Source organism: Dipodomys merriami, unplaced genomic scaffold (assembly GCF_024711535.1).
Source record: "Dipodomys merriami isolate MVZ:Mamm:240054 unplaced genomic scaffold, mDipMer1.0.p SCAF_2, whole genome shotgun sequence".
In the NCBI taxonomy this organism is placed as follows: Eukaryota; Metazoa; Chordata; class Mammalia; order Rodentia; family Heteromyidae; genus Dipodomys; species Dipodomys merriami.
In genome coordinates, this window is record NW_027203381.1 from 105,319,480 (window position 1) to 105,334,905 (window position 15,426).

A 15,426-nucleotide genomic window follows, 5' to 3' on the forward strand; every position below is an offset into this window, starting at 1 on the left:
TGAATCACAGGTATGAGAGTTGAAGAGGCCTTATTAAGCTTTCCCATGAACCTTATTACTTTTCTGCCTCTGGTGAGCTCTGACCTACTCTGCCTCTTTAATTTTAAATAACTTCTGGTATATGACTTTCTCCTGAGTTGTCCCTATCCCACCCAACTACTTAAAAATCTCCACCTGACATTCAAGCTGTTTCACTTTGGTCAGGTTCATTGCATTTGCGTAGTTATTAACCTGTTGTCAAACTGAAAGCATTTTTCCCCCTCTTGTAATGTACTTACACTCTTCAAATAGCAATGGAACTGTTTTTTTTCTTTTATTATGATGACATAAAAGCCGAGAAATGATCGTTTGAATGTCAAAGATTTCAACTATATAAAAGGTGTCTGTCACAGTCAATAGATATAAACGCTTCCTGCCCTTTCATCTCACTTCTCTATCCAACTTTGGAAAAGACTTCCTTTGTACACTGTAGGAAAAATAATGATTAGATTACTTGACTGTTTCAGGTTATCTTTAGAGGTCTAGGATGATGATCATTTAAGGGAATGAGCATACTAATTCATGAATGTGGGGGTCAAGCTCTGGGAAATAGCTTACTCAAAAGAAGATTAATTATGTAGGAGAATAATTGCTTTTGATCTTATGCAATCAGTCTCTATTCAGGGCACATTTTTATTCATAGGTCTATATACTGCTAACTAGTTTTGCATTAACAAAGAATATCAGTTGACTATTAATAACTAATAATAATTATTGTCTTTCCTTCTTACTATATCCGCAGCTCTCCGACATCTTTCCATTACATCTGCTGGTGATTTTTTTCCCCCTATGATCTTTTTGTTCTGCAGAAAGCCTTGTAATGATCTCGCTACCTTCTAAAGCATTAAAAACATTTTTGCCTTCCACCAGTTTTTCCCTGCCTACCAGCCAGGATGAATCTTACCACTTCTGTACTCCAAAACCTCAGCTAGCCCCTTCGAGTGCTCAGAAAACCAGTCAGAGGAGAGGCATTGTTATCTAGATCTCACTGCCTTCCTTACTCCACGCCAGGAACACTGCCATCCTGGCTTTTTTTTAGTCAAGTTAAATATACTCCTTTTAGACTCTTTGCATCTTCTTTCCTCTGCCTGAAACAATCTGGATGACTAATTCCTTTAATTCCAAAAGAATTGGATACATATATTACATATATCCCTTTTCCAGTGACATCAAGACTAATTAGCACATACCATCCTGATTTTTCTTCTACCATCCCGGACAATTCATATATGACTTTTCATGCATTTTATTTATTGTCTTTAACTTGGATAGAATATGTGATTTATGAAAGCAAAAAGAGTGTCGTTTATTTGATTACACATGTTCTCTGAGTGTTTGAGATAGGGTCTGGTTCATAACAAATTCTGTAAACAAACCAAAAGAAGGAAAACCACTTCCTTAAATGAAGAAATAAAAGAACAAATGAAAAAGTACTTTCGTTATGACAATACAAATTGATGAGAATAGTCATTTTTTAGTAAAGATATTTTGAACAAATGGAAATAATAAGATGGACTGTGTTTTATTATTCTTTGGATGGTATTATCTACAAATACTGGGTTAGATACATTTCTCTCTTGAAGATAATGGCTTAATGTTTCGTAACTATTTTAGTCATAGTTAACATTACATCAACCATTTACTTTTTCAGGTCATAAAAATGAAAATATTTATTTGTGTAACAGAAGTACTCATTAACAATAAATTTCAAAGCACGTGTGCTTCAATTTTTTATGTTACATTCTATGCCATTTAGTCAACAAGTTATTAAGATATTATTTAGAGTCAGAGTTAGAGACATAGATTTATATATTCAAAATGTTGATTAGCTTTAGGTACTGTCAATGCCATTGGAATTGTAAGATAAAAAAGACTAGTTTCTTCTTTCTGAAAGGAATACTTAAGTAAGAAGAAATCAATTAATAATATAAGTCCTTCAGATATATTTAAGAAAGGAACACCAGAGAAGAATGGAAGATTTCAAATTATAGGTTCTGACAGACCTCTGTGTCTTTGATATCTAGAATTATGTCTTGCTAATTGCATCTTTTAATATATAATTATAATTGCATAGTATTTGCATCAGTAATTATGAACAAGTCCCATTTGAGGATGATATAAATGCACAAATTTCTACTGTGTTCTTTCTGTGATCTTCCTCATTTGAAGACCCCCTTTCCTTTCACATTTAAGACCTGGTTCAGTAATTATATTTGGTAATTACATTGGTGTTTGCTTCTAGGTCTCTCAGGAGCCTCATCTTCTGATGCTTCTCTAAGAAGCAAATGAGAACAGTCATTTTTTATTGTCTCCAATGTTAATGTTTTGACCTGCAATCATATTCTAGTATCTCATTCTATGAAAAAAATGTACTTACACATCATAGTTCTTCCTTTAGAAGGCTCTAAACACCAGTTTATCATTTATTATATAGATTCTCAGAAGTAAGCCTGTCCTATCTCAAAAAATAATGATATTATATATTGAGAAATATTTTTTAAAGGAGAAATCTGAACTAAAACTTTCTCAATGTTTCCAGGTACCATATCAATTTTCAAAAACTGTGTTTCTATGCACTAGCAATGAAAAATCAGATAGTGGCATGAAGGCAAAGCAAAACAATACTTAGGGAAGCTCATTGTCTTGTTTAAGTCCACAAACAACTAAATGGTGAATCCATACAAACATCTTAGCCTTCTTGTTTGTACTGTTCATAACACTCTTTTCAATATCTCATGAATGATTACAGAACAAAAGAATATATTTTTCCTAAATATGTATTGACTAGCCTATTTGAAATCATTTTTATTTAAATGTATTCATTAATTCATTACCAAAAAGAAAATCTGAAAATATATTTTATTCATTTAGCAGGACCCTTAACTACAGAACAATGGGCCCCAGCGTCCTTCTGAGTCATGAATTAAATACCACTGTACCTGAATTATTGCCAAAAGTGTGGTCGAAATTTGGACCAGTAGTAGGAGGAAAAGTGCCTCCCTGAATCCTTTCCCATTCATTATCATCATTTAGATCCTGGATCCAGTAACAAAAGCCATCCTCAAAATGACAATTAATCTTCTCATAATCTGTGAAATACAAATATAAAAAGTCACATTAAATTCACTCTACAATGCAGAAGTTTGATTACATTGAAAACAGTCTAACTTTTTGTACTTATAACTGAATGTTAATCTTAACTCTTTTTCATTTTAAATAGTTAAAATTCATTTTTGACTTCCAACTGTGTTAAACTAATGTGTTTCTTATTTCAGCAAACACAAGCTTTCATTATTTTTCTATTTCAGCTCCATTGGTCTACTCACAAGCTTTGTTACATATGTTCTGTCTTCCATTGTTATTAAAGTTATTACTTTGGCCATCATTAAACATATAGGGAAATTCTCCAATTTTATAATAACAATTTTACTATATTATTCATGTGAAATTTTAACTTAATTTCATCAACATCTATTTTTAAATTGGTTATTTGATTTCAATTAAGAATGTGAACTGTTTTCTAATTTATTGCTTCTTTCTAGAGTGAGCTAGAGAGATACACATAAGCAATACTTAGTAAAGAACTTGAAAACTAAAAATTTTGTTATACTATTTTAAAAATTACGTTAAGATATTAAGGCATCTGGAAGAATAAATAAATAATACTTACTATTAAGTTCACTGCTGTTAAATGTAGTATATGTTGCACTAAAGCCAATATAGTCATTTTCATCAGATTGTATAACAAAGGTAGCAGTAACGTGGTTGGAAAATATTCTGATTATGCCAGGATCAGTTTCCCAAAGTGAAGCTATAAAGGAAAATGAATGGCTATTATAGGTCAATATCTATTCATCATCCATCTACTAATTTCAATTTATTGAACAACCTATTACTCTGTCTGACTCCACTCAGTTAGAATTCATTACTCTTATGATTAATTCATTTTAATTAGAATAGCTCCTCTTCTAAGTATTAGAAAGCCTCAGATTACTGTATATATGTGTGATTTTTCAGTGTGTATTTTCATTTTAACCAATAGGTACATGAACTGTACATAGAAGAAAAAGAAAAAAGATGCTTTATCTCACTGAAAAACGTCTTCTAAGAACAAAAATTAAGCAATTATAAGACTAAAGGTTACTTTTACTCTATCATGTATGTTCTATCAGGAAATTAACAGGGTTACAATAGTAGAAAGAAATGTGTGTTTCTTTGGCTCTTTACTCATATATCTGTAGGACCTCCAATAACAGTAGGTGACTTAATGATTGCTTCTATACATTTTATATTGATTTCATCACTACCCTAACAACACTAAGTTATCTAATGGATACATTTCCATTTTTGATCCTCAAGCATTGATACAATGCTTGGGATATAAAGTCTTTTATATGATATCCAATAAATATAATTGTTCTTTGATATTTGTTTTTATAAAATTAACATTCTCAAAGGGGTACTACAGCTCTAAGAAGGATAAAACTGGTTAGTAGAGGCCAAAGGCTTAATTTGTAAAACCATAAGGCCCACATATACAGGCAATTACAAAATTCATGAAATATTAAAATGATATAGCGAACAATAGGGAAAAGGTAGTAAAATTGTTCTTATTGGTAATTATAGTGAAATGGAATTTATGAAGAATGTTTATTTCACCTATTTTAAAACATCAATTAGAAGAGGGTCATATAAAATAATATTGTTATGAAGTATACATAGAATACTTATTTCCTGATTTACATAGAAGTTTTTCTTTTTCCATTCAGTAACTTAAAATTTAAGTTCATCTTCAGTTCAAATATGAAAGGCTACCTATCTCACTCCAAATATCTCCCTCACATGTATTTTACTTTAATAAACAGACCACTTATTGGTTCAAACTTACCTCTTAGAATTTTGCTTGGTCCTACTCCTTCATAAATATTTAACACATCTGAATAATATGTATTAAAAGAGTCAAAGCTCAGTTGAATGGAAAGTCCTTGCTTTACACTAAATTGAAAGGATGTAAAGGAAAAAAAACCCATGAAACACTTGTTAATGCACTTAATACATTATAGAGTTTGATTCATATTACATGTATATTAAAGACAATAATATGAGATCTACTTCCTTAAAACATTGTATAAGTATTCAATTCAATATATTAATTAACAGCATTGTATGACATAGCTCCAGAATTTATGCATCTAATACTAGTGAAATTGAATAGTCATTAAGCAAAAAATCCTCATTTTCTTCTTCCTTCACTCCCTGGATCCAACATCCATGTCACTTCTTTGAGTCTGACGAGTTAAGTCACTTTACATAAGTAAAATCATGCAAAATTTACCATGTATGACTTGCTAACTTCATTTAATATAATGTTTTTGAGTTCAGTGTTCTATTATTGATATGAATTCCTTTCTTAAAGGGGAAGAAAGAATGTTGCACTGCATATATATATACACAAATATATATTAGAATGTATATTAGAATTTTTAAATGTCTTCTACTAATGAATATTCACCTCTTGCATATTGTGAATAATTCTAATATGAACTGTGGATTATATATATCACTTTGACATCCTAATGTCTATTTTTTTATAAATACTCAAAACTAGGACTGCTGGGTTCTATATTTTCAAGAAATTGCATGGGGGGCTGGGAAGGTGGCTCAGTGGTAAGAGCACTTGCCTTGCATGCATGAGGCCCTGGGTTCAATTCCTCAGCACCACATAAGCAAAAAGAAAAAAAAGCTGGAAGTGGCGCTGTGGCTCAAGTGGTAGAGTGCTAGCCTTGAGCTGAAGAGTTGAGGGATAGCACCCAGGCCCAGAGTTCAGGCCCCACGACCAGACCCCACCCCCCCCCCAAAAAAAAAAAGAAATTGCATGGTGTTTGTATAGCAATAACATCTTGTTACTTTCTTACTAACCGGGTACAGGGTTCTAATTTCTTTGCATTCTTACCAACACTTGTGACTTTGATTTTTGTTGCAACGGGCCATCAAAAAGTTTTAGGTAATGTTTCATGTTCTATTTGTATTTTCCTAACGATTTTGGAAAGTGAGTACTTCTTTTTTCATGTGTTTTTTTTTTTAACTTCTATGCCTTTGGAAAAATGTTTATTAAAATCTTTCTTTGTATAAACCAGTGTTGGGGATTGAACTCAGGGCCTGGACTTCTTGCTTGGCTTTTTTGCTCAATGCTGGTACTCTACCACTTGAGCATACCTCCAGTTACACGGATTTTTGCAGGTTAACTGGTGATAAGGGTCTCATGGATTTTTCTCCTTGGACTACCTTTGAAACAAGATCCTCAGATCTCAGTCTCCTGAATAGCTAGAAATACAAACATGAAGCATCTGCACCAAACTTACTAAAATTTTCACGTTTTCTATTCAGTTGTAGAAACGGCTTACATATTTATTTATTTACCCACAGTAGATATTTTATTAGCAAATATTTTCTCTTATTACTCACACTGCTTTTTCATTCTATTGATTTTATTCAGTGGTGTGTAGAACATTACAGTTTGATGTAGTTCTCCTTATGCTATTCATATTGTATCCAGGAAATCATTACTAAGAGAAACGTTGAAAAAATTTCTTTGATGTTTGGTTGGGTTTCTTTACTATTTTAGGTTTTGCAGTGAAGTTTTTTTAATTCACTCTGGGTAAATTTTTATGAAAATTTTAAGACAAGATTCTGATCGCATTCTTCTTCATTCTTTACTTTTAACTTTCATTTTGTTGCATTCATTTCGGGTTTTCTCAACAATGTTTAGTGGAGAAATTATTCTTTTCTTTTTGTCTTGCCCTGATGGTGTAGCTGAAGAACACTAGAACACACTTGCAGAACTTTCATCTGAGTCCATTATTCTGTCATTGCTGTTTTGATTATTGTAGCTTCATAATACATTTTGAGACTCGAAAATGTGAAATCTCTCACTTTGTTCTTCAATATCAAGATCATTTGGGCTGCTCAGGTTTCTCTGTGGCTGCATATGAATTTAAGTATTTCTTTTATTTTAAAAACATGCCAGGTGGGCCTTGACCTGCATGTAATGTTGAGTGGTAGGGACATCTAAACAGCATTAATTTCCCTAATCTATGTACATTTTTTTCTGACCCTGATCATGTTCTGCATATCTTACTATTTCATCACCTTGCCAATCATACCTTGTCTGCCTCGAATATAAGGATTAAATTTACTTATGCTTTTACCCCTCAGAGTTTATAGAGGCTATTACATTAAAAAAAATATCTATGAAACTTCCAGGATGTGTGTAGAAAGAATGTAGGGCAATTTATCAGAAGATGTGAAGTTGACTGTGATTTTAAGGAGCTCACAACTTTGAGATCCTTTAATTAAGAAAGTAGTCCTGGGAGCTTCTGTTGTCATGGTCTATATTCATAGGTGTGGGTATATCCACAGGACTTTGGTCAATAAAGGAGAAACAGGCTTCTCTTCCCTGCCTGAAAAAGGGAGAACAAAACTATTGATGGCAGCTGGATTATTTTTGTTCAGCCTCTAACGTCAGCTCAGGGAAAGTGGAATTAGCTTGTTTTTAAGACATATAGGGAATCCAGCGTGAAAGGTGAAGAGACAAGAGGCTGAAGAAATAAAGGAGAAAAGGAATGGGTTCTGCTGTTTTAAATACAGTTCTAATATCTCTAGGCAAGAAAGTAGCGATTTTGCATAATAAGGCTTTCAAGCTATAAGACCCATGAGCCTTTGCATCCAGAGACTTCTGCCTATTCCTAATAGATAGCTGGGCATGGAAGAGAGAAAGACACCTGTGTGATGTTTTCGGCTTTCTAGTGACTCAGGAAAGGAATAAACCTGTGGATTTAAATATATATATATATATATATATATATATATAAATATAATTTATTGTTATTATTAAGGTGCCATACAAAAAAGTTACCATTTCAAAATTCAAATGATGAGTACCTTTCTCTTTTAGACAATGTCACCCCTTCCTTTGCATTCCCCAGTTTCCCTCTCTGAACCCTACTCATAAGTTGCATAATTCACTTTCCACAGTGTCTCCTTGATACCACGATTATAATCCTGTGGTTTTAGAGTACAAAACTTTGTTTCCTTTTGAATTTTTAAAAGGTACGGATACTTTGCTAAATTTAATGCATGCAGTTCATAATTGTGCATTATTAGTTAGTATTTTATAGCATACCTTTATTGAGTACTTAATGTGTTCTAAACATTTGATATTTTTATTACATTTTATAATTACTTTGAACTCTATAGTTAGAGATGCTGAACTCTATAAAGGCAGAAACTTTGGGTCAAAGAGGCTTTTCATTTGTGAGGAATCATATATTTGAATCCGAAAAAGCTAGGTTTGAGTCTTCAAGGTTGTCTCTCATATCCATATGCTTAAAACACTGGTGTTTTACCAACTTTAATCATAATGTCAAGTGTAGTAACTCTAACCCCAAATACATTTTAATTATATATTAAACATTTTGCTCTGTTTTAATTTAATCATTGTCTTTTCACTTGTTTTGGTCAACACTGAGCAAAAACTATATGGAATAAAGCATTTCTAATATAGAAACCAGTTTTGGGGAAGAAAAGGTAGATTCTTTGACTAATAAAATAATAATTTCACCACAAAGTAGAATATTTGCTTGAAGAAAATATTATAGGAAAATTCCTTAGATAACTAAAAAGGCAACAAAAATAATAAATTGAAAAATGAAGCTTGCTTCAGAACCTAATAAGATGACATTATTTATTAGACAAAACATTGTACATTATATATAAATGAGTGATATAGCTTGTGGTAGGGACAGGAGGGAGAAAATGTGGAATCAGGAAGGAAAGTGGTTTTGTCCAGAAGCATTACACACATATTCAGTCTTAGGGAATTATAACTCTTTTATACAAGTACATAATAATCACAATATAAAATAAATTTTTAAAAAAGATTAAAAATGGGACTAATGCTTTGGAAAGTTTGTCAGTTTGTTACCTTAGAGCTAATAAAAACAATGATAATTTTTTAAATATACTATTCAATGTGGTATATCTTTATATCAGGATAGACTTGAATTCTGAAGACTAGGGCATCGAAATGGGCATCATACCGTATGATCCACTGGCAAACGATACTTGATGATGTAGCTAGTGGTGGGTAATGCACAGCCTGGAAAGACCCTGAAGATCCAGTCAGCAAAAATCTGCCATCACAAGATGTGGCTGCAGAAAAATTCCAGTTAGAAGAAATCCTGGGATTTAGGGAGCTTAAGTAATTACCACAAAAAATCTCCCAGTTTGTAAGCAAGAATTCAAAGCTAAGCATTCTTTCAGATCTTACTGTGCCATATTTCCTAATAATGCAGTAGAGGAGTTAACAAGAGATGACATCATTCACTCTGAGCAGGCAAGCAGAAGAGTGGGAGAGGGTGTAAATGAACACTGGAGCAGGGAACTTTATAATGCCCCACCTGTGCCCATGATGTGAAAATAGGATATAGGTCACATAGCTCTCCATAAGAATAAGCAGAAAGTTAAATATTGTATGTATATATATAATAAGTTAGAACAAACAAGACAAGGCTAAGAATTTGCATATATTATCCTGAGCATAGTATTTGCAAAGGATAATTCAAATGGCTTAGTTCCTTCAAAAAATGAACTCACAATACAACCAAATGGCACTTGAAAGTTGTGATTGAGATCAGAAGTAATAGGGTAGAGCAGAGTGGCCGGTGGCTCAAGCCTGTAAATCTAGTGACTCAGGAGTCCGAGATCTGAGGATCAAGGTTAAAAGCCAGCCAGGCCGGGAAAGTCCATGAGACTCCTGTGGCCAATAAACCCTGAAAACTAGAAGTGGCATTGTGCTCAAATGGTAGAGTGCTAGCGTTGAGCTGAGGAGCTAAGGGACAGCGCCCAGGCCCATAGTTCAAGCCCCACAACCAACCCCTCCCCCCACAAATACATACTTAAATATACTATTTAACTATAAGTTAGAGAATAATTTACAAAATAACAAAACTGATGAATTTTCAAAACAATTCTTCTAACCTATTTACTACATACATAAATGTAGTTTCTAAAAAGACATTCTGGAATATTCTTTAGTTGTCCATGAGCAGTTTGGAAAGAGATGGTGTGAAGAATTTGGGGTAAAGTAGATGGCAGAAAGGGAACTCGTTTCCTGACTGTAAAGTTATAACCAGTACTCAGTCATATCTCTTGAATGACAATATAGATGCTAAATAGAAAAGGTGATAAATGTAGGTGAAACACGACTAAGATTATTATGCCAGTCTGTTCTAAAGAATATGATCAATTTGTCCAGTTCTCTATGAAGTTGCAACTTTTTTGTGAATTCATAATGAAAGCTCTAATTGTTCTCATTGTCCTGTGGTAATTCCTTCAAACAAATCAAGATAGAGAGAATATTATTACCTTAGGAATTTAAAAGTAAAATTGTATCAGTATTAAATTACTTACAATAGAAATGCACAGAATGCCAAAATATAATTTCATGATATAATGTTCTGTAAATATCTTTCGTATGTATGTATGTATGTATGTATATATATATATATGTATATATAACTGAAGGATATTTCTAGAGAAATTAAATTTATATATGACAATGAAATAAATAATATTTCAGGCTTAAAGTGTGTAACACAAGAATTAGTATTTGTGGGGACTCAAGATTATTACTATGTAGACTTTTTAGTGTTTTCTAGCACAGCATTAAAAACAACATTCTGACTAGGAGACAAAGGAATTTGTCCATACCAACCATTCCACAGCATGTTGTGAAATGTTTCTGTATCCTAAGGGCCTGAATTTTAAGCAGGATTCACCAATTGCTCCCTCTGCTGGTTCACTGTTTGCTGTCTGTTCAGCACACTGAATTCTCTAGATACACAAATAAAAACTTCCCACCAGCATCAGGTCTGTTAGGCACACACATTTGAGACATGCAAATGAAGAGGACACTTGCCAACTGAAAGATAGCCCTGTACCTTGGCCTAAAGGCTGTGAGTCAGCATCTTTTCTTTTTATAGGTCAGCTAAAAAGTGAATTTTCTTGCTGATGCTATTCTAATCAGAGGAGAAAAACAATTTAAAGAAATCTTGTTTTAGCTATAGTCAGCTATACGTTATTCAAATTTAAATATCCAAACACTAAAATAGGAAGCCATGAGAGGAAGTCAACATTAATGCACTCTATTAATAACATAGCCAGAATTAGACCTCACAGCTGGAGCAAAGTAAATACATAAGAGAGATCAAAGGTCAATTAAATGTGCTGTATGGATCATTCTGTGAATATAGATTGGTAAGTAAAATCTTTGAGGTAGAAATTTTCTTACCAAAAGTTTAGGTTTTAGGCTTTTAAGCTCATTATTATGAATGATTAACATGAATTACTTAAAATTTACAAAAAGAAAACCCCTTGTATTCTTACACTTTCATTGGATAATAATAATGTATGTGAGTTTTTCATTGTCTTTTCTCACAAAGGACTTAAAATATTTCCCACAAACAGATAAAATACTAACTTTAAAGTAAAACAATGAAAAAAATAGAGAATAAAGCCCAGAATAAAGATAATGGAATAAAGAAAATGGAAAATGAGGACAAATAGGCTTAAGAGAGCAAGTGACATGAACTGCTTGGTGCTAGTGAAGTTTAAAGCATAAACCCATTCTAACACAGGTAAGTCATGGTGTAATTTGATATATGCATTTAAAACGGATGTAGTAATTTAATTCATCTGTAATGTGGAAACATATTGCTCAGAAAAATAATCCTTTCCTTTCCTTTCCTTTCCTTTCCGTTCCTTTCTTTCTTTTCCTATTTATTGTGCTAGTCCTAGGGCTTGAATTCAGGCCCTGGGCTTGGTCCCTGAGCCTATTGCTCAAAGCTAGTCTCTGTCATATGAGTCACAGCTAGACTTCTAGTTCTTTGATAGTGAATTGGAAATAAGTTTCTCTCTGATTTTCTTGCCTAGATTTGTTTTAAACTGTAGTCCTCTGATTACAGGAACGAGTCACCAGAGCCCAGCTAATTCTTTGTTTTGAAATTTATTTTGAGATAAAATGATGATCCTTATATAACATTTATGACTAATTTTTTTATTTACGTAGATATTTCCTTATGAAATTTGAGAAATTCATAGTATAGAGAGCAAATAATAGTTATGTCAAAATTTCTGATTCTTCTAATGTATTTTTTCCTGCATTTCCAATTATTGTATTGCCTTAGTGCTCTATGTCAAAATTTCTGATTCTTCTAATGTATTTTTTCCTGCATTTCCAATGATTGTATTGCCTTAGTGCTATGTTTCTTACTTGGCTACATATTGGTATTTTTGAAACTGCAATCAGCACATCTTTGTTACCTCATGATGGCACACTTGTATCATATTCTTTCTGCAAGGAGTTAAGAAAATGCCTGAAAACCATAACATAAAAGATCACTTTGTTCCTCTGTGAGTAACTTCGTTATATAAAATAGATTAGAAATATTCCATAGTCTGCACTTTCTTCCAATATATTCTGAGTGCACTTCAGAGTAAGTAGTTAAACTTTGTAGGCTTGAATTATATCCAAGAACATTTGGATCAGGAGTGCTGAGTGGAGGTCTCTTTAGGAAAGAAGGCTTCTGTTGAGTTGCTACTGGGAAGTGGACCAACTGCCCATCTTACAAAATTTGCACTGAGTGGATAGATTGTGCTTTAAATGTTGATTCTTATTGGAACTTTCATTTTCATTGTACATCACACGGAAAACTGTATTGAATAATAGAAGGGGAAGGGGAGCAAACAATGACTCCAGTACTTAACATTTCAGGCATAGTCAATTTTTAAATGGATTATAAACCACACCCCCTAAATGTGCAACTCATGCTTTCTGTTAAATTTTTTTCAAAAGGAATTATAGGCTACACTTACCAAATTGTTCTCCCCATTGCTTCCTAATCTGTATTTATAATTCTGTGGTAATCATGCTTAGCTACCTTTGACACGGAAATAAATTATACAGCTACTGATTTCTAGTGAATGTTTCTAAATGGATCCCAGTTCCAAATGAAGAAATAAACAAAAAGAAAACATATATAAAGTATATAATCATGCTTGATTGCATACAATTCACTGTTGAGGTGTTTAATTTTTTTTTTTTTAAATTGCAGTTCGAAGCCAGCCCTGCAGGAAAGCCTGTGAGACTCTTAACTATAATGAAACACAGAAAAAGCCGGAATTGGCTCTGTGGCTCAAGTAGTAGAGCACTATCCTTGAGTAAAATGGAACTTATTGCTGTAATCCTAGCCCCCAAACAGTAACACTCTCCACAGGAATTACAAGCACTGCCAATCAGAGAATACATTGTCATCAAATGAAATTCTGTAACATTAATTAGCATGTCCAATACTATGTAATAAAATTTAGGTCAGTAGTATAAGCAGTTCTGAGAGATTGTATTTAATGATCCATGTGGCTAGGAGGAAAGCTTATTCTTCAGTGGTTTCTGCTAGCTGAGATCTTGGTGTACCTGTGTGTATGTTGAACCTTGAGGGGAGAAAGAGAGCTTGGGAGTGACCTTACCACAGAGTTCCTTATCTTCATCAGCACCATCTGGACAGTTTATCTCCCCATCACAAAATAAATTGATGGCTATACACTTTGGAACATCAGCACCACAAGGTCTTGAACCAGCTGGGCACTCGATAGAGACATTTCCTTAAAACCAAAAAAACATTTAAGTTGTAAGCTTCTTTCCTAGTAGACAACTGGTAAGGTCTGAATATTTGTTTTGTGTTGTTTGTTTATTAGGTCCTTACAAGAATGTACTTTAATTTCCAATACAAATATTTACTTCAGTTGATGAATCATTCATTGTTAAGCTTACATAGGATTTTAAATTTTGAAAAAAAACCTTGTATTTCTTCATAGATCTTCACTGTAAATGTTTACTTTATCTTAACTTTGATAAATTACTACCATAGGTTACACATTTTGTTCCTACTATTTGTAGCTCCTAGCATTGTTGTGGTATATGGGGCAATTTATTAGCAATCGCATCGTATTTTCTATGGCAGCTAGTAGCCAGTTTCATCTAGTCACAATTTATTGTTTGAAAATAAAGTAACTTCAGTAGAGACATGTATTGTGAAGAGTCAACTATGCCAGGGAAAGTCATTTTAAAGTAAGATAAAGCACTTAAAATTCTAAGTGCATTTAAGTGCTTTGGAGCAGTGGAGAAATACAATGGCTATTCCTGTCCCTCATCTCTTTTTTGATTCCTGACATACAGGTTCTTAGAAGATTCCATCCAAATACTCCCTGCAGGGTTCTCTGTCATACTCTGCCAGGACCTGCTCAATTTTCAATTATCTTATCTTTCAACTATCCAATTGTACATATGTAGATATAGCAAAGCACCAAGAAGGAGAGCTTACTTCCACAAATCTCCTTAGACATTTTGCTTTTATGTTGGAATTAGCATATATTTGTAGCTCAAGATGGTTTCATAGTAATACTTCCATATTCACTCATAGTATACTTTGAACAAATCCATCTTCTCTAACTCAGAAACTTCAAGAGTAATTAAAAAATAAGACATTAAAAGATAAGACATTGTTTCTGTTTTGCAGAACTATGGGAGAACTTAGTATTTTTTTTTCTGTGACTAGAATAATAATGGCTTAAAGGGTTTGATTTTTTTTTAATTCAATAGCATTTTTTTCTTAACCTTAAAGCCAGAACTGTACTGCCATCTGCTGGGTTTTTAAAAAAATTAAAATATTCTGAAATTTATGCTCCCCCAAATTAGTTAGAAAAAAGTAAAGTATTTGTATCAATGACTCTACCAAGAATACAGCTGATTAAAAATGTTTATATGCAGCATTGCTTCATATATGGACAACTAAATTAGATGCTGATAACTGGGTCTCCTTCAAATGAGTAACCATTTGAGACTTCTTGGAACACAGAACTCCTAAAATAAGACATAAAGATCTGATTTAGTCTCAAGTGGCAGAATATCCTCATTTAGCTGACTAAAAATGAATGATGAAAATACTACTTAATAAATTTAAATGTATATTGCAATTGTTGATATGTATGATCTATTCATCCAGAGGTGCTAATCACTGAGTTCCAATCCAGAAAATGTATAATATTTGATAGTATTTCATCAGTGCTTAATAAATAGATGAGTAACAGCATTCTACTTGACTGCCTTAGTTTAACAGTAGCTAATAAAATTCTATGTATTCAGCACTTGAAAGACGAGGCTTAGGGACTTACCCAGGAAAATGCATAATTTTTGAGTGTCCGAATGCTTCTCATGAGAGCTTTGCCTCCTCATGCTTCAGCTCTTTCTCTTGTCTAATAATGCCAACAGCA

The 15,426-nt window shown here is 33.0% G+C and overlaps 1 protein-coding gene across 1 annotated transcript in view; it reads right to left on the reverse strand.

Moving 5' to 3' along the window:
* Positions 1-15,426, reverse strand: part of Tmprss15 (transmembrane serine protease 15) — a 94,612-nt gene that overhangs the window by 57,679 nt on the left and 21,507 nt on the right. Inside the window, exons 6-10 of the mRNA XM_070028778.1 lie at positions 13,624-13,758; positions 9,138-9,249; positions 4,928-5,034; positions 3,710-3,850; positions 2,979-3,128 (exon numbers count right to left, since the gene is read on the reverse strand). Coding sequence (XP_069884879.1) covers positions 2,979-3,128; positions 3,710-3,850; positions 4,928-5,034; positions 9,138-9,249; positions 13,624-13,758 — 645 coding nt within the window. The remainder of the gene's footprint in view (positions 1-2,978; positions 3,129-3,709; positions 3,851-4,927; positions 5,035-9,137; positions 9,250-13,623; positions 13,759-15,426) is intronic.